The sequence below is a fragment of the Tetrao urogallus genome (genome assembly GCF_951394365.1).
Source record: "Tetrao urogallus genome assembly, chromosome: 6".
Taxonomy (NCBI): domain Eukaryota; kingdom Metazoa; phylum Chordata; class Aves; order Galliformes; family Phasianidae; genus Tetrao; species Tetrao urogallus.
The window spans coordinates 12,605,386-12,630,540 of record NC_136819.1 but is presented as its reverse complement, the minus strand read 5'-3'; the positions used below and the strand labels follow the sequence as shown (position 1 = coordinate 12,630,540).

The 25,155-nt window shown below is 40.4% G+C and overlaps 1 protein-coding gene across 1 annotated transcript in view; it reads left to right on the top strand.

The window, feature by feature from the left end:
- SERGEF (secretion regulating guanine nucleotide exchange factor) overlaps positions 1-25,155 on the top strand; it is a gene marked incomplete at both ends in the record, with an annotated part of 126,909 nt that overhangs the window by 2,180 nt on the left and 99,574 nt on the right. Inside the window, 5 exons of the mRNA XM_079536889.1 lie at positions 122-216; positions 1,631-1,694; positions 2,009-2,122; positions 2,424-2,486; positions 5,547-5,705. Coding sequence (XP_079393015.1) covers positions 122-216; positions 1,631-1,694; positions 2,009-2,122; positions 2,424-2,486; positions 5,547-5,705 — 495 coding nt within the window. The remainder of the gene's footprint in view (positions 1-121; positions 217-1,630; positions 1,695-2,008; positions 2,123-2,423; positions 2,487-5,546; positions 5,706-25,155) is intronic.

The window sequence follows — 25,155 nt, the reverse complement described above, 5'->3', positions numbered from 1 at the left end:
ACCTGAGAAGATGGTCTTTTTTTTTCCAGTTATTTCACTGTTTTTTTGCCTGCTGTAATGTTATAATGCTTTGCTTTTGCTCAAAGATACAGCGATCACTCTCTAATGCTTTCGTTTGCAGGAGCTGGCCTTGTTCTGTCCTGTGGGTCTAATGCTTTTGGGCAACTAGGAGTTCCTCAAATTTCAGGCCCGTGTTTGATTCCACAAAAGATCGAGGTAAGGATTTAAAAGGAACTGCTCTATAGCTCTGTGCATTCTGTTGCTTACAGCAATGACAAGGTCTGGTGACCTCAGTGAGCTTTTAAGCTTGACTCTTCAACTGTTTTAAAGGAGTCTATCTGATGAAGTAAATTTACTGAGTAGACAACCAGTGATGGTCTTTGACCCAGAAATGAAATGCTACGGTTGCTTTCTTTTGTTATGTGAGGGAGCTGCCCTCTTACAACAGAAAGTTGTCTCTGTCCTTAGAGCTGAGGATGTTTCATTAACACATCTTGATAACATCTGCAGAATGTCTGTTCAGGTGTTGTAAAGTGATGCTAAAGCTACCAAAACCACAGAAGTTTACTTCAGCTGCAGTTTTACCTTGACTCTGTAAGAGACCAGATAAGTTATATGCCTGCAGGCTGTTGCTATCTTTGCTATACCTCATTCAACATTTGTGACTAACAATTTGAAGGGTGGAACATGTAGAACAAAATAGGCCAGCAATAATCCCCCCTTGGAAAAAAAACCTGTGTCCAAGTTGAACAAAATTAGTTCTGTCAACGAGCTTCCAAGGAAATAGGATAGAGAGTTAACTAACAGTTTCTCTCTTGTCCACTACCTTCAACTGTAAGTGCTAAAGGCAACAGAGCTGGTGCTGCTCCTGTAGGTTGTGTGGAGATCTGTGGTGATACCTGGAGGTGAGGCACCACTGTGGGTAGGGAGCTCCGAATGTAGCCTCAAACTGTTTGCATTAAAATGCTTTAAGTGGTAAGAACTGAGACTTCCATACCAAAAAAAGCTTCTTTAGTGTTGGCTGTAAGCCTAACAGTGTAAATAAATTTCTCATGGGAATTCTAATTAATCCCTAATTTACACTGTAGCTTCTTACTTGAAGAATGCTAATGAAATGCTTTTACATCCTCTCCGTGTAACGCAAGTGAGAGCAGAAAGGACTCTCAGACAGGAACAGTAGCCTCGTGGTCTATGCCAGTCACTGCTCTGTTGTGATTTTTGGATTTTGTGACAGTCTGGTTATTGTAGGGAAGGAAGGACAGCTATTGGTCCTCTAGTGAATAGGGCTTTCCTCACCTGATGCACCCAGGAAGCAACAAGGGTACAGAACATCACTCCAGTGTAGTGCCTCGAAAATGGTGGCAGTGGCAGTGTGGACCATTCATTCATCTGAAATATTTTCTTTTGCTTTGTGTCCTTTTAAGTGCTTGGATGGAAGTGAAGCATGGCTGACAAAAGTTAATAGGAACATCTTCTAAAAGCAAACAATGATATGTTGGTGTGCATTATGATGTGCAGGCTGGAATCGAGAGCTATTTTCACTGTGCCCCACAAATGTGTTCAGCATGTTCTGCTTTTTAGAGGCAAAAATATGAGAAACATTTTTTTTTGTTTTGTTTCTTTACTTGAGCAGTCCCTCAAAGAGAAAGTAGTGGGTATTGCTGCAGGACTGAGACATGCCCTTGCTGCTACAGGTAAATATGTTATTGTTTTCTCATTTCTGGAACACATGAAGAGCACTTCTAATGTGTTTTAATGACCTAAGTGGGGTGAAAAAATTTTAAAAAGGGTGAATTTTAGCTACTCTTTATACTCGTGTGATGAGACTGTAGTTGTTGTCTAGAAGGATAACCCTGGTAAAGTTTGGTTTTGGCATAAAGAACACGCAAAGCATAATTCGAGTCACTGAAAACGAAAGTGCTTTTAAAACTAATTAATTATTCAGTTGAGTTAAGTGATTTTATTGGTGGTGATTGTGTTTTAATCTCTGTGTGTTCACTTTGGGAAGAGAGTGGTTTGGTGTTTCAGTGGGGAACTGGCATGGCATCTCGGGCAAAGCGTGCGCACCAGGGGAAAAGCCTCCCTCTGTTCTGGACTGCAAAGGAACCCTGTGAAATAAAAGGTAATCCTGGAGTCTGACTTCTTTGTCAAGGTGATAGAGCTGAAATATATTTTGCAGTGATATGTAATGTTTCTTTTTATGAAGCTGCTTGGTGTTATAAGTATGGAGCATCTGAAACAGAATCTGTACAAATTCATAATCCACAGGGAACAATGATGCTGAGTCTTTTAGCATCTGTGACCCAGAAGCAGGGGTTTTCGTTATAAAATTCATTATCATACAAGCATACGTTGATATAACTTCATGGCTGTGCACAAAATGATATCTTTTGTACAAGTTTATAAGACTAATTTTTCCTTAGGCCTGGAAGATGTGAAGGCGAAGAGAGTTGCCGCAGGCTCCTACCATTGTGTGTCTCTTACAGGTAGGCCCTAGGTTTAGGCATAGAAGTCCTTGTCTCAACATATAAGGGGGTTCTGTGCTTTAGAAGTGTCTGTCAGCTTTGGCTTGGCTGATCAGTGTGTTGTGGCGTAATGCTGGTTAGCCAGCCTGTAGTAGTTTTGGATTCTGGGAGCTTCCATCTTAATAAGACCTGGATTCGCTGTGTTCTTTGTATTTTATTCATGGGGTCAGGTATGACACAGCCCTTAGAAATAAGCAAGGCTCTGGGCTCTTAGTGGTTAGAAACTGCAGAGATTTGTGAAAGCACTTGGTTGCATAGATTTCTGCAGCAGCGGTGCTGCATCAGGTGACCGAATGGGTGAGCCCTGGCCCGAGGGCAACCCTTTGCCATTGGGAAGGAGTGTTATGGGGCTGTGTTGTGGAAGGCTGCTGTGGCTGTCCTCCTGCAACTGGAAAGTTGGCTGTGCTGTGCATGAGCAAGAGGTCTTGTTGGCTCTGCAGTAACAGCATGCACACACACCTGTGTGAGGTGGTGTAAGAGCTCCAAGCATATTAAAAGCAGTGGGAAATTGCTTTATCACTTAGACATTTGCATAACTTAGGGCATTTGTTCCTTACCCAGTGCTCCTGCTCTGGGTGCTAAGTATCTGGTTGTGCAAGTGTAAGAAAAGTTATTTATTTATTTTTATTTCTTGGCAGACCAAGAGATGGGGAAAGAGAATAGCTTTGCATCTGTAAACTTATGGTTCTAAAATGTGGGAAGTATATTGAACTGTATGAAAACAAATCTTTACAGAACGTCAGGAGTTCTTTGCAAATATGCAGCCATCTGGTACCTCTGCCATCATCAAATGGAGTGCTGCAGAGCCTGCTTACACTTATGCAGAGATGGAATTGCATGGGGAAACGTTAGATGTGAATTACACTGAGTTCTGAGATGCAAAGTCTGTATGTGATTAGTGAAGAACTGGCAGGACAAATAGAATCTGCTTTAGCTAATTAGCACTTTCTGTGTGTTTAGATTGAGCAAATCATTGTTTCTTTTTTTTTTTTTTTTGAGAGCAATCTATTTGGCAACAGGGCAACCACATCTAACAAAGTAGGTGTCGAAGCTTTCAATGATATGCTGGTATTGCTGCCCTTCCATCTGCATTAGCTTCTAAGGATGCTTATTTATTTAAGTTACTGTAGAGTGTACTATTTATTAAGTGAGCATCACTGCAGATTTTTTTTCTAGGAATTTCCTGCTGAGCAATGCAGTTCTCTTGGGCTCTGTCCCACGAGCCACCTGCTGGTAGGACACTGAACACCAGTCAGCGGGAGGCTTTTGATACAAGGGTTGAAGTGTATTGTTGCAAACGTTAATTTTTCTTTTTATCAATAAATAAAGGGGGCAGGGAGATCTGAACGACACTTTGTGTTGGAGATTTCAATCTCCAGACTTTCTTGGCCTGTGAACATGTACTTGGTGTGTGCATGACTTCTCTTGCTTGTGCAGAATGAACTGACTTCAGGAGGGCTGGCACAGCTCGTGTTCTACTTATTACAGGTTATGTTTTTTTTTTTTTTTTAATATGGAGGTCTAGAACCTGAGCTGAATCATCTGATGCTGAAAAGATTGGATTAATGATGATTAGTATCTGCAGAAGGACTCATCTGAACACTTACCTCGTTACTGTCAATTGGCTGTTAGGCTGTGAGCATCTCCAACTCGTACTGGGGAGCCACACGAAGCAAATGCATGTTTCTGTAAATATAATTATCCCTGTGGGTGGAATCCTGGAGTGTGTACTTGCATAAATGCTTCTTCTGCAAAGGGAGTGGGGGAAGACAATTACTTACAGAAGTCTCTTAGTAGTTGTGTAGTAGTGCTTTCAGACATGATAATACTTTGATTTTGCTTTGTGATGGGTAGTACCTGCTTTACCTACCTGTTCTTAGCTGTGTGTCATATTCCTTTAGGAAGCGACTGAGCAGGATGGGGTAGGGAGCATTAGACCATCCCTGCTTTTGAGGATTTACTGAATATGCTCAAGCTGAATTCAGCAGCAGAGTTACAAGTGGAGCTGGGAGCCTGTAGCTCCTGTAAAGAGACTGGGAGACTGTTCAAGTTTCCCAAGCGCTTGAGGGGAGTTGTGTTATTTGCTGCTCTTCAGGTTATCTACTGGGCTGAGTCTAAGCTTTGGGCTGGAGGTAAAAGCTGGCCTGCAAGGACAGAGTGGGCAGAGAGGGAGTGCTCGGTGAATGACCTCAAAATACCTAAAGCTTTTTCTCTAAGATATTTTCTACTTTACTTAGCTCTCTTATAAAACTTTGCCTTTGCTGTAAAGGTGTTTCAGTCATCTTTCAGAAATTCAGAGTAGAAATTAAGCCTGGATGGACCTCAACCTCAAAACCCTGCTTGTCTCAGGAAGTCAGTGTAGCCCTCAGAAAACACATTTTGTTGTTAAAACCCTGGCAAATATTTCTCATATTCTGATTAGAGCATGTGTGCATGTGGTAAAGAGACCCTCCTTTTCTCAAAATCACTGGGCAGCCTGGTTGTATGGGGACTGCTGAATCATGGCCTGAGCCTCTGATTGACCACCTGAGGCGAGCACTGAGTCAGCCCTGGGAGCACAGGTGAAGGCAATTCTCCTGTACTGCTGGAAGGGGTGGAGCCTGGCTGCACCTCTCCCAGACCCATTTAAGAGCTGACCACAAGTAGGGAAGGATCTTTTCTGGAGATCCACTCCGCTGGAGTTTCCCATATGAGCCCAGGGTAGGGTGAGTGCACCTATCATTTCTGTTTCCTGCTTTGGTGTAATAACATCATAGCCAAGCTCTCTGTTATACCATAACATCTGTATATTCATTAATTGTACACTGCTATACCGTAACATTGGTATATTCATTAACTGTTCACTGGTCTACCATTAAATGGGGAGGTTGGTGGCCCTGCATGTGGCAGGGGCATTTGGAGATTTGTGATTCTTGAGGTCCCTTCCAACCCTGGCCATTCTGTGAGCTGAGTCAAGTAATGTATCTGGTGTTGTTCTGTGTGTGTCACTTTCAGCTTATTTTACTTCTTTATCAACTGCAGGTGAAGGACACCTCTATGTCTGGGGTAGCAACAAACACGGGCAGCTGGTGAGCAAAGAGATATTTCTTGTTGAGCCCAAGAAGATCGACGCTCAGTTTTTCTCACATGAAAAGATTGGAGCAGTTTGGAGTGGTTGGACTCACTTGGTGGCACAGACAGGTAGGATGTGTAAAAAGCAGCCAGATGTGGCAGCAGATCTGCAAATAGCCTACACTGCATGCAAACTGTGATCTTACTAGTATTAACTGAACGCAGGAATGAGGGAGAGGGAGAAGATAATCCTGAACAAGTGTTTGCCTGAAAGGCATGGAGGGGGTCATAAGTAACCAGGGAATGGTTCATACCTGAGTCTTAGCTGAGGATCTAAAGATCCACCAGAGCACAGTTGTGCTGATCTTTTTATACTTCAAGACTGAGCGTACCTTCTAGTGCTGCCCTTGCTCTTTTGTAGTAGGGTGCTTAAAATTGAATAAAATAATGTGTTCAGAAGAGAAACAAACTGAGCTGGTTTAGAGTGCCTTGCTTCTGTGGTCAAATGTGGAAAGTGTTTAGAAAAGATAAGTAAAAGGAGACCTTGTTAGTTTGAAAAGTGTTATGCTAAGATGAAATGACTTTGTTGAACATGTTTGGCTGTACCTTCCTGGGAAAAGAAAATGTGAAAGATTGCTGCATGCAGAAGACTTATAGGGTCAGATTCTTTCCTAGAAATAGATAAGGAATGCTGTGTACTAATGACATCCATGTAAAATGATGATTGATCTGATGAAGGCCATTAAAATGCATTTGCACTGCTGCTCTGTTGTGAAATGCAAAGGTGGAAGAGAAAGGTAAAGCATCTGAAACTGTTTTGCTGTTATCATATGTGAATAGTATGTGCATATGTGCAGTATCTGTACTGAGGTATGAGAGTTAAGATGATCAAAAGGATTATTATTTTATGAAACAAAAAGAGCAGCCTGAATTAGATTTGCAGGGGTTACATACATTTGTTTTAGCTTGTGCAGAGTGCCAGGTAAGGAAATGAAGAACAGATGGAAACATTTTTCTTAGAGCTGTGTCGGAGATTTAAGAGGATCTGGTCTGTCAGGATACAACCAGTTCATTAAAAACCTACAGAGGGGACACAGATCTGTTGTTATTACTGGATTCTGTAGTTATGGATACTGGTTCAAGGAGTGCTTAGTCTCCTTGGTCACTGTGTGCTCAAACGTCACAGTGTGCTGAAGTGTGGTATTAAATTGGCGCTGTAAATAATGACATGGTCACACAGTGATGTCCTTGCTCTGGGAGAGAACTGCCTGTTTTAATTACAGTGTATTGTGAACTCTTGGTGGTAGGACTTGAAGAGATGCGATGCATGACTGGAAAAACAAATTGGTTAATCATTCTGTTTCATGGTGTTCGTTGCTTGACATCAAAGTACGTGAGAGAAGTGCTATGTGAAAGGCATTGCTCTTCCTGTCCTCTCAGCTATTTGAAAGCTTTGAATGCTGATTTTTTTTTTTTTTTTTTTTTTTTTTTCCAGAGGATGCATACTGAAAATTTCTTAGCTAGAATCAATGCAATGTACTGCTTGGAAGCATTTCAGGCAGATAGGAATTTCTCTCAAAATGCATGATTCTTGATAATTAATGTCACTCTCACAGGAATAGAAATGGTGGAAGAAGTGACATTAGTCAGGACAGCCTATTCTTTAAACAGAAGGTCTTGTCAACGTGATTTGCCTGGCTTCATTATTCCTTATAATAATGTATATCCATGGAATAAAACTTCCCCGAGATTTTAGAAACTGCAGTGTTTCACTTATTTATCCATGGCCATTACAAATCTGAAGGGAATATTCTGGTAGGTGGTTATAAGATGGGGAGGGTGGAATTCTGCTGACTGACTAGCAGAGGTACTTTTTTCTTTTTTTTTTTTTTTTTTGGTAAATGTTTGAAAGGGATTTAAATAGGCTGGCTTGACGTCTGCATCAGAACTGGCCAAGTGGTGTAGTGCTGTAAGTTACTGCTGTATTTTGAATTTTAAATCTCTTTGGAAGTCAACGGACCTGAGTCTTAAATTATTTGGAATAAGGTTTTGAATGGACTTTGGCAGCATCCAGACACAAATCAGAACCTTATGGGACTTCCAAAGGTTGCTCATCTGCCAGATGTAGTGTAAGCTAAGCACTTAACTTGCTGAAAAATCACTAATTGCTTACGGATAAACTTGCAGTTCTCTGAGTAACTGGAAATGCAGCCCAATCGAATGCTTCTCCCTGTGTGTCATTTTCCCTCCATTATTTTTACTGCATCCCAGCAAAAGTGGAAATGGTGCTCCAGTTTGCTGCTGCTGAAGTTGCATAAAGCAGTGCTCTCCAAACGACTTTGATCACAAATCCCTATCAGTAAGAAAAAAAAAAACCAACACAAAACAGCAGAACTTTTTGCTCGTGCACCTCCACTCCAAGTGTACTTACTATTTGAGAGTATGCATTACTTTTACTACTGTAGCGTACTATGCAAATAATATACATAGAGGTAGAAATTAAGGGATGAATAAGAAGATGAAATGCTATTGAAAGCACTATGTAAAATACTACTTTCGATGTTGAAATATTCATTTGTAAATTCACAAGTGTTGCCATTTCAAAATGGCTCTTGGATCTTTATGTGCCGGGTGAGCAGCGCTTGCCTGCACGACCATGGAGCACTGAAATGGTTCAGTGTGATGGTAAAAGCAACCATCTGGAGGAGCAGTGGGAGTTGTAGTGGATGCTGTGGATTAATACTTCTAAAGCAAGTCTGAGCAAGTTACCAACTTATCAGACAAGAAAGAACATTTCCTAAACATTTTCTTCTTTAAGTTCTCCCTATTATGTAGACCACCCTCTTTTAAAAAGACTTGCTTTATTTTTTCTTTCAAACTATTGCCAAAATTTTTCATTGTGACTTAAAACAAAACATACAAAAAGCTTTTTAAAAAAAACTTTTTATCTATTTCTTCCCTGCTACGTCCTTATAAATGAGTTCAGCTGCTCCTGAAATCACTCAAATGCATGCATCTCTTTTAATATGCTATCTTCTATCTCATTCAGCAGCTGTGTTGAATATTCTGTTTCCAGTCCATCCTTCCTTCCTTCCAATGTCCTTAGAGTCTGGTAAACTCTCTCTTCTGTTATGTCTATCATAAAGTAGGTCAGTTTCAAGAAGTTAATTCCTGAGATAGGAATTGCTTGACTCAAGGAATTTAAGGAGCATTTTCATAGCGTGCTGTGTTGTTCATCATCAATAGGATGGGATCATCATCAATAGAGTAGGATCCTTAACTGATCCTATTCAGATCCAGTTCTTTTTAATCATAGAGGTCTCTTTTGGACTTTTTCTGTTGCAAAGTTACTTTAAAGTAACTCAGAATCCTTCCAAGTAGCTCCTACCCTTTACTGATTCCCAAGGATGTACACAAGTAGACATACTAGACCTTCATAGAACCACTTCAAAATAAGTTGCTGTTGTAATTGCTCTGTGAAATGGTCCTGGTCAGTGATGGTTGGTCCAAAAAAGATTAAGAAACTGTGCTTGTTTTTTTGATCAGGTATCTGATGATAAGATATGTGCTTGCTAGTGTCTTTAGTTTATTCCTTTTTTGCTGCATGAATGCTTGTATCAAGTGACTTTCAAGGTGTGCGTTTCCATTATGGCAGCACTGTTAATGCTTCTTAGGTGAAGGATGGACCAGATGCATTCTTCTGACTTTGGACTCCGAGTGCAAGTATTTCTCTTTACAGGTGACTGCTCTGTAAAATGGTTTGTTTCTTTCCCAAAGGACTGCTTTATGGCACAAGGATACCAGTGCCATGTATTTGATACTGTTTTGAAGAACAGTCAGCTCTTTGCTTATCTTCTTAACAATGTCTGCTTTAATTTGTGGTCCTTCTCCGATTGATAGACACTTTGAATGTAGCAGCTGAAAGAGAGGCTATCACAAAAGTTATTTATAAGAGAGCTAAGTTGTAGCTTGTAATGCTGAAGGTTCCAAAGTAGGGAATTTGGAAAAATATAGAACTGATGTGAGTTGGAGGCAAACCTGAAAACAGCAAGAAAAGACTTTTAAAGACTGAAAGGTGAATCATCAACTCGTTTCAAAACAAGCGATTTCCTTTTTAACTCTGAGATCTTGTTGATAGGCCTTCTTAAGCTGCCCTGTTCTATTATCTAAGTGTTTGGAATATGTTCTCTAGGTTATTTTTCATGTGACAGCACATGGAATGGTGGTCTGCTTGAGTTCACGTAAAGAATTCCAAACTCTTTCTCCCAGAAGGAGTTGCCTTAAGAATGCAGTTAGAATGATCTATCTGCTTCCTATCTGAAACTGCCAGTGGCTAAAAAGTCTTGGCAGAGCATACTTCAGACCCCTTCACGTAGCCTGAATAATGTCTGGAATCCTTATTCTAAATGCGCATCGGAGTTTGTGCTCCTGCAAACCTCCCTTGACCTGATGTCATTTAGTCTGCATGAAAGCCCTGGGGTGGTCTCACAGGCTAGTGACCTACATGGTAAAACAAGCCTATCTTCTGTTTTTCTGAAGCAAATGAGAATGCATCCAAAGGCTGAGAACAGGCTGATGGAATATTTCTAATCGGAGGCTAGAAGAAGGGGCTTCGTGCTCTGTTTGCACTTGGGCTTTCTGCAGTCAGTAAGCGAAGCTCTCCAGCCTTGCTGTAAGCAATGCAGTGGATGGAGCTGCAGCCAGGTGAGGTGTGCGGGCGCTGCTCTGTGGTACCGAGCAGTGCGGTGTCAGCCCGCTAGAGGGCCTCTCCAGATTTCTTTTGAATCAAGGCTCTGCAGCCTTCCTGCTGCTGGAAAGCATACGTCTTTGCCTTGAAATTTTCAGCAGCTCCCTGAGAGCAAATCCTGACTTTTGTATTTTATTTTTTGCACCTTATCTGCTATACCAATAAGGCATCTGTTTTATGAGGATTCTTTTGTCCTGTTAGCTGCTATAGAGTGTTCTGCCAAAAGGAACTGCAGTTGGGAAATGACATTTTTGAACAGTGAATAGTTTAGAGATCTTGTTGCAGTCGTCTGAGTTTGAGCTCTGGTGTTCTAGAGACTGTGTTTGTTTAAAACTAAGTCAAAATGCTGATATTGCTATTATCCCTATGAAAAACGATAACGACAAAACCCCTTTCTTATTTTCCTTCTGCTTTTTAAGATCTTTTAGTGGCTGTACCTAAGAGGTGGTCTGGGTCTTTGTCTTAGTGGTTAGTGATAATACAGCAATGCTGCTTCTAAGGATCATTTGGAGTGATTGCCTTTGCTAAAGCAACACCACACACAGCAAGGTTGGGTATTTACTTTCAGGACTGAAGAAATGGAATGCCAGAGTGTGTATTTACAGGCTGGTCATCAAATATATGTTCTGAATTTAGCTTGTTTAGATGGAAGAGCAAAATTAGTGCTGTTTCCAGCTATGTCAGTTTGGCCAGTAGGATGTCACGGGGCATAATCTGGTGGGGTAAGCTGTTGATTTTCTGAGCCATATAAGGATGTTGTGTATTAATTTTTATGCACACTTGCACTTTCATATACTAATTTGCCTTGTATATATATTCATGTGTAAGTATTAGTTGAGGACTGGTCTACAAGGCTGAGAATTGGTGAATTTTCAGTTTTGAGAATAAAAGTATCTGTTTGTGACCCCAAGAGGACTTGAATGTTAGTGTTAGCTATCTTTTGATCTCTGGAATAATGTGACAGGTTAGATTCCTTCTTTTTTTAGATAAAGCACATAAGGAAAGGAGGAAAGGGATAAGGAATGCTCTGCAATCTTTGAATCTCCCTATGATGCTTTGTTGAGGGACGTGAGTAGTGGGCACGGTGGTGATGGGTTGACTGTTGGACTAGAAAATCTAAGTAGTCTTTTCCAACCTTAATGATTCTACAGCTCTGATGCTTGATGTTTTTGTTTTTTTTTTTCTTTCCACTTGCTTCAAATGATGGGAGAGTTTGTGATTATTTGCTGCCTGCGAGAAAGCAGGAAGGATTTTGTGTCCATCTTCAAAGTGGCTTCCTTATGGGTAGATCTCATGTTCTGACTGATAATGAAATTTCTGGTTACATTAAGTATAAAAAAAAAAAACACCAACAAATATCTATCTGTATCTTTGGATGCATATGTTTTTGGCTGGCAAGTTTTCAAACTTGAGGGCAAACCCTGAAGGTCCTGTATTTGATTATATAGGCTGCAGCATGAAGAGAGGAGTAAAAGAAACACAGAAGCTTGGGAACCAAAATTCAGAGATAAAAACTTTGCAGTAAATACGGGTTTTGTGGGTAACTTACAGTATGCAGTAACAGGATTGGAGGTTCAAGGTGCTTATAGGAATTGCCTTATTTCTTGCACTGTTTTCAAAGCTGCCTCCTTGCTCCATCGCCAGTTTTTCACTGCTGTTTCAACTTAGGTAATTATTATTTTTAGGAGAAGCTTATATAAGCTGCTGAAGCAAAGGTTAATGGGAAGCATGCAACCTGTAACTCAGGAAGCCAGTTCTGGGCTGGAAGCCAGCTGAGAACCAGATCTCGGGGGGGGGCCTGGGGTCAAATTGGTGTCAGGGCTGCACCTTCTGTGGGTGCTCTGAGAATTGAAATGTCTGGGAGTGCAAATACATAGAAATGAACACTTACTCAGCATTGTGTGGGCACGTAAGATCTACATGTGTAAAGAGGTGTACTGACAAACTGAATTGACGAGATGTTTGTTATACTTCAACTTTTTGTGTCTGGAGTTCACCTTCCGAATTGGAAATTGGATTCATTGGAAATTGGATTCATTTTATCTTCTTCAGTAGACACATGTAACTAAACTCTGCAAAATGTGGGCATAAATTATTATACTCTGAATATCTGTGGCAGTTTACCATTTGTTTTCTGTGGCCACATCTATAGAGTTTTTTTTTTTTTAAGTAATTTATGTTTTAACAGACAGTTCCATTCCAGTTGCAAATCATCCCATTAATGCAAAAGCTTTGAGAAAGATGCAGTAAAGCTAATGAATTGAATCAAAATCCTGCCATTTTGAAAACTGTGAAGGTGAATGTCCAGATGTGCCACTGTGTGGTCTTCAGCCATGTCTTTTGGTAATCCTGAATTGAGCTCCCAAAAGATTGCTTTTTGTTGTTGCAGTTTTGATCATCTTTTGCCTTGCTTCCAGGAACAACCTGGTTTTCATGAGTTGAGGACATTTATTGGCATCAATATTTAGAGGTGATTGGGAAAACTGAATGAAAACAGAAAGCATCAATGACTTACGGGAACTGATGTTTTCCATTCCTGAAATCACTTTTCTTGCTACTTGCTCGGCTATGGGCCAGTCTGCATCTCTGCAGCCCCAGTGCTGTGAATTCTGGGAGGGTTTGAATGTACAGGGTCAGCCAGTGTTTCCTGCAGAAGGAGGAAAAAACCAAAACAAAACGACAACAAAAACCCAGAAGACCTGAGCTGGTGATCTGAAGAGCCACATTCATCAGACATTAAAGGAGTTTATCACATTGTTATCTATTTTTGGGGTTTTGATGGGAATTCATTCATCGGGCTGCATAGAAATGTGTAGAACTTAGAACATAGAAATTTGTAGACTGTTTATATGTGGAAGATTTCTGCACGTGAGATGCAAAAGCCAAATGATACAACCTGTCCTTGGGGAAGGGTGGCAGGGGGTTGCATCTTGTGAGGGCCGCTGTAGAGCTTTGTTCCTGTAACTGCCAATTTGCTGGAGAGTCTTGGGGAAGCTCTGCTGGCAACAAATAGATCACAGTAAACCTTGGATCTCCCTCCAGTGTTTGCACTCGTGAGGCACAGCAAGTCTTGTTTCCAACAGCTACGTCTCAGCAGCACAACAGGAGCTTTCTATTACATCCCACTCTCTGTCTCTGCCCCTCTTGTTTAGTTCTGTCTGACAACACAAGTGTGCATCTTGCATGTATTTTTTTTCCTGTTCTTTAACAGGAATTAAGTAAACAGGACCTTTAAGTTGTATCTTGCTTATGCAGCCAATCACTTTTTCTTGCTTTATAATATCAAGCTGTTGCTACCAAGTTAATGAGTTTCTAACACACTGAACATTAAAACATTCTGGATTTTATTTTCAGAACTGTATGGATTTGAGTTCAAGTTTCCTACAAATAGGTAGAAAGGATTGGCATTTTCTTTGACTGCATGCCATGAACTGGCATCATTCCTTGGCTTCATTTTTAAACTTGTAGCTAGGGTGAGTCTATGTGTATTTGTGTATTGCTGCACCTATTTGTGCTGCTCCCTGACTTCTACATGACTTTGGTAAAACATTTGAAGAAATTCTTTTTATGAATCAAGGAGCAGGCCTGGTTCAATGTGAACTGAAAGTTGTCTCTGAAATCATATCGTATCAAGTGTTCGGTTTTTCATATATTCTGTTTTCTCCATAGTTATTTAGTAACAATCTTTTGAGTGATTTGTGATATCTCTTTGGTAATTATCCCTCTTTTGCTCCTCTTTGTTTTTAGTAATTTTCAATTGGTACATTAAGTACTACATTAAGTAGTTATGCATACCATACACTCATAGTATGGCTTGGATTGTAGGGGACCTTAAGGATCACTGGGTTCCAACTCCCTGCATGAGGGGGTTGCCAGTCACCAGCTCAGGCTGCCCAGAGCCCCATCCAGCCTGGCCTTGAGCACCTCCAGGGGTGGAACATCTGTAGCTTCACTGGGCAGCCTGTGCCAGTGCCTCGCTGCCTCTGAGTAAAGAATTTCTTCCTAACAGCTAATCCAAACTCCCCTCTTTTAGTTTAAAACCATTATTCCTTGTTCTATCACTAGCAGACTGTGTAAAATGTTGGATCTCCCTCTTGTTTTGTAATTTCCTTTTAAGTAGTGGAAGGTCGAAATGAGATCTCCCTAGATCCCCTTTTCTCCTCTGAGCTGAACCAGCCCACCTCCCTAAGCTAAAGGAGAGGTGCTCCAGCACTGTGATCATTTTGTGTCCCTCCTCTGGACCCAGCAGCTTTCTTGTGCTGTGGGCCCCTGACCTGAACGCAGTACTCCAGAAGGGACCTCACAGGGGGTGAAGTAGAGCCCGTCATCTCCCTCTCCCTGCTTTCCACCCCTCTTTCCCTTGTAAATTATCTTACGAGTATATTGGCAAATGGAGATTTAGGTGGCTTATGGAAGGTAGGATTTAAATGGATTTTAGTTAAATGTACTTCACAATAAATGACAAAGGGTGTTTTGTTGGTTTTTTTTTTTTTTTTTTTTTTAACAAGAATTGTAAAACTGGAAGAAATAACTGTGATTGTTTGCTCACTTATGTGTATGGCAGCCTATAGAATTCCTTTCCCACAGTAGAAGGGAAAGATACAACGTGGAGCTTTTCTGGCCAGGTTATCTTGGCCATGACTTCCTCATGCTTGCTTACACCTGTCCAGGTGCATTTTGCTAAATACTGTGTGACTGGATGAGCTTAGAGAGCGATTCAGTTCCTGTTCAGCAGAACACTTCAGGGCTTTTTGAACAGAGATTTTGCGTGGGAAGAAGGGCTCCGTTATATTCAGTTTCTCTCCTCTTTTTTTTTTTTTTCCCTTGCCATATCGTCTTTTTTGCTGTTGGAAATGATGATTGTTGTGCACCTAGCAATGTGAATGTCTGCCCTGGCTTAGAGGAACTTTGATCTTAAAAAGCTTTCAGAAAAATGAACCTGTAAAGTGTAGATGTGGTATAGATTTTGTTTAGCTCATTAGAGTGTAAGATAAATTTTTTTCCCCCTTTTTGTTCATTTCCTTTGCTTTCTGTGGTTGGATTGCTGCAGTTTATGGCTAGCCATATATTTTGCAAACATAATAAACAAGGTCAGTTACATTAGCAAGCATGTGGAAGGTTATGAGTAAGAAGGTTCTAATGGGATCTTGCTGACAGCACAGACTCTGTATGAAGCAGAGAACCTCCTGATCCCTCGCTCTTTGAAAACAGACTCAGTTGTTCACCCACAACGGCAATGATTTGTGTGACAGTGGCTTTGGGTATTCCCTACCGTTTCAATTTGAAAACAAGACCCAATCTCTTCCTGGTTGTGATATCTGAGCCGTGTCTGGGCATCTTGTCTGCTGAAAGATTTTACCTGGGCTCTCAGTAGCAGTGGCTTCCTTTTGTCTCAAAAATAAAACCTTGATGAGCTGACTGCCTATAAGGAACTGTAAATGTGGTCTTCTTTGTGTTGTCTATATCCTGAGTCAATGTCAAGAAGAGTTGTGGTTTTGGAGGGCTCAGAAGAGCAGATTATTGGTTCCAAGCAATTTCTTGGGATTTCTTTCTCTTATTCTTTTTCTCTTAATGCAAATTAAACTGTTGAAATTGCAGTGATAACTGTCTTAGAAACACCTCCCATCTTACAGCTATTGTCTAATCAGGGTACAAAGGTGATATTAAGTTCTACTCAGAAGAGGAGGAATTTGGCTGTAAACATCTCTGTCTTTCTGGTTCTTCTGTGTGTTTGTGGCTGAAGTTATTGCCACTGCCTGAGCCACTTGTGATTTTGTTATACTGTCCTATTTTTTTGTGTATGTGTTAAACCACACATGTATCATAGACATTGCTTCAATCACATTGTACTGATGTCTGCCAATTCACCTATATGAAGCTGAAAAGAAGTGAAGGCAAGAGAACTTGCTGCCCTATTGATTTCCATCAAACTGCTCCCTAGTTCCTTCTCCACTATATTTTTAGAGAAAGATCCAAATGTGGAGTAAGTAACTTACAAGACTGCTGTTTGTTGTTCTGGTAGATGGAACAAGAGGCAGTAATAACCTGAGTCTCTGCCTGCCAGCCTCACAGTTTTCACAGAATCACAGAATGGCCGGGGTTGGAAGGGACCTCAAGGATCATGAATCTCCAACCCCCCTGCCACATGTAGGGCCACCAACCTCCCCATTTAATACCAGACCAGGCTGCCCAGGGCTCCATCCAACCTGGCCTCGAACACCTCCAGGGATGGGGCATCCACAACCTCTCTGGGCAGCCTATACCAGCACATAGGAGTTTGTTTCAGCTGTTTGAATTCAGCTTCCAGACTTCATGTGTTGTGGCTTCCACCATGACACCTCTTCATTAGGCTCTGTCACTCAGGAGTGAGCACAGATAGGAAGGCTCATTTGGAGGATTCCTCCCTACATCCCCTTTCAGCTGAGAGACATAGGACACTCCTGTCAGACTGGTATTGTGGTCTGTAGAATGGAGATCATGTTGATTGTCATTGGATTCTGAGTCTTTCTGCTTCTCACTGCTACTGAAGCCTATTCTGTGATTGGGAAAATCTGGAATCAAAGTGACCTTCATAGGGGTATTTATGTCTGCAGTCCAGGGAAGCAAAGTGAGGAATAAGCTGGGGTAGCTTAGTTTGGTTGGATTGTGTCTTGGTGTTAAGACCACTTAAGTGGAGACTTGTTACTTGAGACTTTGTACTTTGCACAGAGGTGAAAAGAAAGGCCATAGACCAGAGAAACCTCAATTGTTGTATGGAAAAATTTGGTAGGTGAATTATGTAATGCAGACAAATCAGTGTTGTCAGCCCTCATCACATTTAACTAGAAATACACTGTGCCTTATTTGACCTGGCTGCTGATCTTTCTGGGCAAAAGAATGGCAGTTTTATTTTGAGCATTTAATGTTATCACATCACATGACATAGTTGCATATAGCAGAGCAATGACAGAATTGTCTGAAGTTTCAGCAACTCAAAGCCCTTAGTAGAGTAAAGCACTGATGTGAAGCAAACGAATGGTAAGAATGTGCACTGAAGAAATTATGTGAAGTAGGAGTGCTTTGCACCCACCATTCATGAAACAATAATGTGAAAGCTGAAACCAGTCATTACATAACAGCAAAACTAATCTGCATGACATATGTTTTCCAGACATGATGTGTATTTATTCTGCCTTGTTGGTCTCTGAGCCGTGTGTGCAAGAGAGATGGCTGTTATATTTCAATGTAACTCATTTAAAGTTGTGCATTTGTAATGTTTTTGTTGATAAGCTCCACTGTTGGAAGGAACTGCCTACTTGTACACAATCTGTACATACACGTGCATTGATCTAGAGATTTCATTTAACCTTAGTAGCATCTTAAGACTTGCTAAATACTTGTTTTCCTAACCTTTTAAATGACACTTTTTGTATGGTGTAATTAATTATACACGGTTAACACTCACTAATGAATCTTATTATTTGAGCATAGGTAATGTGCTTTTTAAAAGCTTAGTGAGAATTGAGTGTTCCTGAAAAGCAATGTCTTCTGGGACTTCCTTTTCCTAAGAAACAGAACAAAAACAAAGCAAGGATGGAGGAAAAAAAACACACACACACAAAAAAAACAAAAACAAAAAACACCAAACAAAAATCCTAACCATCTGGCTTCTTTTTTTCATGATTACCTTCAAGTACTTTTCAAATAGTGGATTTGAGGTAAGCTCTGATTGAGTCCAGGAGATATATTAGCAGCTATGAATTTTGAGTACTGCATTTGTGGTCATGTAGGATGTTTTCTTTCCCTTTCTTTGCTACTTAGCAGATGCAGATCTGATAGGCAGGTATAGCTGCTCCTTCCATTTGGTAGCCAGACTGGTGACTTTTCTTGTTTGAATTACTCCAGCTGTGAGGAGCCATGAAATAATCTAACGTAAGCCCAACATGAAAAAATTAAGTCAGGCTTTTTTTTGGAGGGAGTAACCATGCTTGTATGAATGCTGGGAATGACTTTGTGCTGCTACAGCATGAAGTTGTGCTGATGTACGTATGAACAAATAGATGTTTTCTAGTACTTGGGGGTTTATTTTTTGTGCATTTGCATGCATGCAGCTGGATTTGAGTGCCCTGAAAATACCCTGACTGATGTTTATGTTCTAGCACTCAAGTCTTGTACATATACAAGTCTGATTAGCAACTGATAGCCATCAATATTTCTTATGTCTCTTAAGCAAAGTCAGTTTTCTTTCTACTATTTTCCATGCTGCTCTGTGCCTTGATTTCCTTAAATTAAAAGATGGAGTTCTTTTTTAATACACCCCATGAAAAAAAGTCACGTTGCTTTTCTTATAAATACTGCTGAAATCCAAGCCTTATGATTAACTCGTGCTATATGGTAGGGATGTGTACTGGTTTTGCTGACCTGGAGTTATGTTGATCTCCAGAGCAGTTTTCATTTGGCAGTATATTTCAGGCACTCGTTTTTTATGATTATATGCATGTAAGCACAAATAGGATACTGCAGGATTAATGTGCTACTCTGAGAAGTTTGCAGCCAGAAGATGAGGAGAGCCAAACCAACAACCTGAGGTCATCCCTGGTTCGAGAACAGGCTGGACACTGAATGTGCCTGCTCAGAGGCATGATCCAGGGCCAGCCCCCAGCTGCTGTGCAGCAAGCTCTGGTTGGTGAGCGAGGCTCAGTCTCAATGGCGTGAAGAATAAACAGATCTCTCTTACCCCAAGGAAAAATTTGAAGGGGACTTTGCAGACTATGACAGTTGCACACTTGTGTTTTTGAAGAGTTCTTTTGTATAATAACAGGGAAAAGAGATGTCCAGTTTGTGTCATGACAGTTGAAACTCAGATGGGATTTCATCTGTTTTTTTGTGGTTCATATTTGAACATCTGCACGAAGATTAAGGGTGTGTATTCTGTGCAGATCCCAAACAGCTGAGATTGAGGATTTTGGGATGCTCTGATAGATTGAAGAGCCTGTTTGGGTCAAGTCTACATTTTTTTTTTTTTTTTTTTTTTTTCCTGTTTCAAGTCCAGGCTTTCTCTCTTGTTGTAAGCTCTTGTATGGAAATTTCCATGCATGTTTATTTCAGCATTTCTGCCGTTGACCATCTCTCCTTGCAGTAGCTAGGCAGAGACTTGAAATGCTGTAGGAAGTTGTTCTCACGCATGACCTTACTTGAATCTTAGCAGCTGAGGAGGTATTTGGAACTGAAGCTTGTTAAAATTGCGTGCCATGGACAACTCCGTGGGGAAACAATTGCATCAGTACAGAACAATGATACAGAAAATCCCAAACAAAAATGCTTTCAAAAGAGAGGAATAGGAAGTAGCACCAATGGCACTATACTGATTTTCTGTAAGGCAGTGGCTCGTTTGACCTGCTATGTGAGAAAGCATTTTGATTTCCTCCATGCAAAGCTTTTATCATCACTGCTTTGATAAGCCAGTATCACTCAGGCTTCAGTTTCTCCAAATAGAGTACTTCATAATTATATGGCAGGTTTTTGGAACTTTCATTCTGTTCTATTTTTCTATTGTAAGATAATCTTGATGTAACAGCAGTTTTATTTGTATCCCTTGTGACCATCTCTTGGTCTTGACCACAAGCAGTCTGATGTAGGCTATACTGTTGTTTAATAAATTGGTTGTTTTCATTTATTGATGAAAGGATGCTTTCTACTACAAGAAACTATACACTGTCATTAGTGGTGCTGACAAAGAGGTGGAAGCTTGCTTTACAGCGACTTGAAGTTTTTGTTCTCAAAATTGAGCACATAAATCCAAGTTAGGAAATACAGGATTCACGTGTATGATTTCAAATTTGCAGTCCAAGTGCCTTCATAAAATCAGCTGCTAATAATTTCTTCATCTTCTGAGAGAATATAGTCTCCATCTGGAGGAAGGAAAAAACATTTTATTGCCAGCTGCTTTTTTGGGGACTTGTTTGTCTGTCTAATGCTATAGGGGGCACAGTATGTACTGAGAATAAATGATAACAGAGAAAAATTTACTTTGTTCTGGGGGATGGAGAAAGACCTGGATGATACTAAGAAGGTGCTAGCATCTGATTCGTGCAGATTAGAAGCCATGGGAAGGGGATATTATGTACACAATGTCACTTTATTATAAGAAAAATGGTACAAAACCTGCTAAAGACAGGTTGATTCAGGGTCAGTGCCTTTTATCAGCATTGCTAAATTCTTCTTCTAATGAACATAGGAAACCTTGTTTTTCTTTATTAAAAAAAATCCAACAGAACATTACATTTACAAAAATTTGGGAAAAATATATACAGAAACACATTTAGGAGTATGTTTTCCTACTTACTTCTTGCATCCCAAAATATTAAGCAAACTGAAAATCATTTTGTTCTCATCTTATGTTTCTGCCTTCATAATTTGACCTTTTTAACAGCTGTTGGTTGTTATGTAGGAGTTTGCCTGTGCGTAAATGTTTTCTTTCAGGCTTGTGCCTGCTGCTGATGCAACTGATTGAAGCTGATGCAGTTGGTTTGAAAGAAAATGGACAAAAAAAACTGCCAGAAGAGAAGGGCAAGCTTGTGGGGAGGACATAAAGGTGGCAGTGTGGATTACCAGTCATTCATCTGTTTTGAAGAATCATCTTGACAAGTCACGCAGTACAAAGGAGGATGTTAAATGCTGTTGTGCTTGTCTCTTCTTGCTTGCTCACTTAGTTGAAGATTAAAAACTCAACCAAACGAGCCCAAACCACTGTGGGCATACACACAAGCAGAAGCTGATAGTTGAGATCTGTAACAAACTGTGTCCAACTTAAGAATCTAGGATAGTTATTTAAAAACTTTGCAATCCACCAGAGCTGGAGCAGTGTTCATCCAAATCAGGTCACCCCATGCCCTTGGGATTCAAGTCCCTGCAGTGAGCTAATCCTGTGTAGGCACAAATTTGACATGTAAAATGGCTTTCAGAGTGTCTGATTTTTATTTATATTTTTATTTATTTATTTGAACTTTTTACTTCAAAGCAATGACTCTTCCCCACCTGTCCAGCTGCTTTAGGGCAGGAGAGAGCTCAGGGTATCATTAAAAGCTGTCCAATCTCATTGCGTTCTGCGAAGCGTGAATGTGACGGTACTGCTTCTTTCAATCAACATCCTTTTTAATGTCAAGGAAAAGAAGGCCACGAAGAGCCGAGAGCTTTTTGTTGCTTTTATTTTCATTGTTGTTCCTTTTGTGTTCCTGAGGAGATGTGTTATGTTATTTCTCCCGTCTTGCTTTCAAACATGCAGCTCTCTTGTTAACGGGCAGCACAGCTTGTGAGTTCTTACATCTTTATGTACGTGGTAATCCTGAAACACAGATATGCTGGCACTGCAAACAATCACTGATTATGTAGGTATCCAAATTAAGCCTCACTAGTATTGTTCCCCCTTTGCAGCAAGTGGCAGGTTTCCTATGCGAGGGGCTTGCATTGCATTCGTTGTATTTATGGGTAGAAACATCTCTAATGCTAAACTTCCAGATCTAAACTTCTTCCTCTTCTGCTCCGCATCCTATGGCTCGGGGATGTTGGATGCATTTCCTGGACAGTCTCTTAATATATCAATTGTGTAGAGTTAGAGGTCTGAGTTGCAACAAGAATGAGCGAGTTAAAGGATATTGCTAGCTGGATTGCGAGTTCTGGTAGGTGATGGAGCTTTTTAGGGGCATAAATGGTATTTATAAATACTTGCACCATTATGCAGACGTTTACACCTTTTCCCCCCTCTCTCCTTGCAGTCTTCTTGACACTAAGCATCTTGACCACATGTAACTTAGGGTAGAACTTGTTTTTTTGTTTTTTTTCTTTTCCTGTGCTCTTAAACTCTTTTGTGGGTGAGGAAAAAATGGGGATAGTATTCTGGAGGGAATACATCACCTCATTGCTCATTATTCGTCTCTTGACTTCAAAGGACACAAATTCTGCTTCCCATCCATTTTTAGACTGCTTTGTTCCTCCTGTCAGTGACAATGCTGCAGTTACAGCTGCTCACTGCATGAGGTGAGCAGCCCACTCTGTCTTAGTGGTTGCTGTTGTAATGGTTCAGACTCTGAACTAGCAGGGTGATCTTCTGGGAGGCTCTGAAGGTGCTATTGATGGCTTTGTGATACTTTTCTATTTTGTTTTGTACTTAATTTCTTAAGAACGACACACAATTAGGGTTGAATTCCATTGCATATCAAACTCAGCTGCTTCTGGGAACGGTTAAGAAGTTTAAAACCCCTTAGGAGGGTGCAGGATTGATCATTTAAAACTGTTTTCATAATGCTACCTATTTCTTTGTAGATATTGTGACTTTTCTAACGCTACAGAATCATGCATGTCTGAGGGTTGTTATGTACTCAAATCAATGTGCAAAACTTGTGACTATTTGCTCTTGGGAGTGCGTGCTGTGAGCAATGTGAAGAAAGCCTGCTGTTCCTGCAGACTGTCATTCCAGGTTTTTTTTGTGATGTTTCTGTGTCTGTCTCTCTACAGCATGCCCTTGAGTTTTTTGACAAGGTAAATATTAGCACTTAGAATTTAATTGCCTTCGCTTTGTTGATCTCTTTTAGACAGATGTCTGTTCTTTCCTAGATAGACTCAGATGGAAATGGGATATTGAGAAGAGTAGGCCTATGTGGGTTCTCCAAATAAGGCAGATTTGTAAATGTTTGCAATATTGGGGCTTTAGGTAACGCTTCTTATAAAATGATGTGGAAAAGATGGCTGTACTGCATTTTGTAATGTCTGAATAACATTTTCTGTAGCACTGTACCATGTTAACTCTAGTGAAATAGGACGTGGACCATACCTATAAAGTGATGAACATCTGAGCAGTCCGCTTACAGAGAATAAGCAGGAAACAAGACAAGAAAATCGCTGTGAATGAATATAAGCATCTGCATTGTGTTTTTCAAAGTGCTGTTCAGAAATAATTGAACGTGTTTAGAAAGAAATACCTATTCACTTTTCTGTGACACGTTAGGGGAAGAGATGCTGGACTGCAGCAGCAAGGAGATTCCAGGTTAGGGAGGCCTGTATGCAAGAAAGCATATAACAGAGCAGAAGTGCATGGAGATACAAATATAGAACGTCAGTAAAAGAGTATGACTCATACTGCTGTAGTAGCACAGTGCTGAATTTACTTGCAGAAGTACAGAACAAAAACCCTATGGTATACTATGATGCATTTGCAGATAGTTTTCCATAGCTGGTTAATGTTTTATGCATCTTGCTTTTTTAGAGACATTGCTAAATTGTGCTTTGATTTTCTTTTTTTTTTTTTTTTTTCCCTCTTCTTTTTGCTTTGGCTTTGTGTTTAGATGAAGAGTTAAGTCCTTTATTGAACCTTGAATGCAGCAGATCTGTTTGCTGGGTAGAGATGAGTTAGATTTGTTTTTAATCATGTAACTAAATTTAGCCAGCAATCTGCATTTTAAGGCATTGCTATTAAAAGTCTAAAAGTGAGATATGCATCGTAGTTTGAATTTAAAATGAGCCAGAGGCACAGCTGGTGAGGCAGTCATGACTCTAATCATGAGTGGAGAGAAATGAGAAGGGAATTTTCTCATCTTGCAGATGAATGCAAAGTGGGAAAAGTGCTCCAACACCTCCCCTGCCCCCCACCCTGCTTTCTTAGCTTTGGTTCATCATTTCGTGGACCTGGTCTGGTAATAGATGGCCTCCCCTTCTTTTTTGAACCAGGATCGTGTATCTGCTTAGTATCAACTACATGTACATAATTTTAAGATCTACTAAATTTCCTGTTGTAATTTTTCTTCCAGCTTAGAGCTTCATGCAATATTTCATGTTTCCAGTTTCTCTAAAAGCAAAACAGCCTTTATCCCAGCTAAAGCCCAAACCCAGGGGCAAGACTTAGCGGGTATCTGGAGTGTCTTGGAATATTCCATACTTGAAAGATATTTTTTTTCCAATTTTTCAAAGCAGTGAGGCATGCAATTAAGTATGTAAATAATCACGTTAACTAAATGTTGCCCATCTTGATACATAACTTGGTGTAAATATGGAAGCTAAAAAGGGAAAGCTTCCCTATCTTTTTAATGAATGAAAATCAAAGCAGTTCATGTTTTTAATGGCGTTGATAGTCCTGATGATGGTGGATCTATTGGTAAATTTAGTATGCCATGTGAAACTGAGTTACCTCCAGCCTATCACAGAGTATCAAACTGACTTAGAAGGGCAGTGCCTTCTCACTACTTACTCTTGCCATTGTCTTCTCTAAGAGAAAGTCACACATCCTAATGGCACTGCCTGCCTAGCAGAGTGTTTGCCATTACACTACATTATTAGGAGTCACTGGATGCTTAGTGTTTTGATATTTCCAGGATGTTCTGAGGGCAGCTGGATGTTATTTTCTTATGCTGTTTAGATCCGTGTCATGTATTATAGTTCCTCCTGGTTTGTAGAATTTTCCTTCATAAATGCATAATTGTCGTCTTGGCTGATTTTTCTCCTGTTTCCTTTTAATTTTTATTAGTATTTTGGGCAGTAGAGGTGGGTCACAAAGAGAAGCCATTTGTTTGCTATGAGCCACTGGTTCTAGTGGTGTGAAACCCATTAGATGTCTTTTTTGTTTGTTTTGCTTTCCCACGTGGTTCAATTGGTCATCAGACTTGGGGATATCTTATGCAGCTGAGAGTGGCAGCAGTTTTTGACCCACTTAAAGCACATAAAAGTTTGACAAAGTATCCATAGCTGCTGCAGGAACATTGGTGATGCTTTTACGGTTCTCTTCCATTGGCATTTGTTTGCTGGCCTCTCGTTGCAGTTTTAATCCTGCTTATAGGTTGCTTGCAAGCCTGGAAGCCCTCTTGA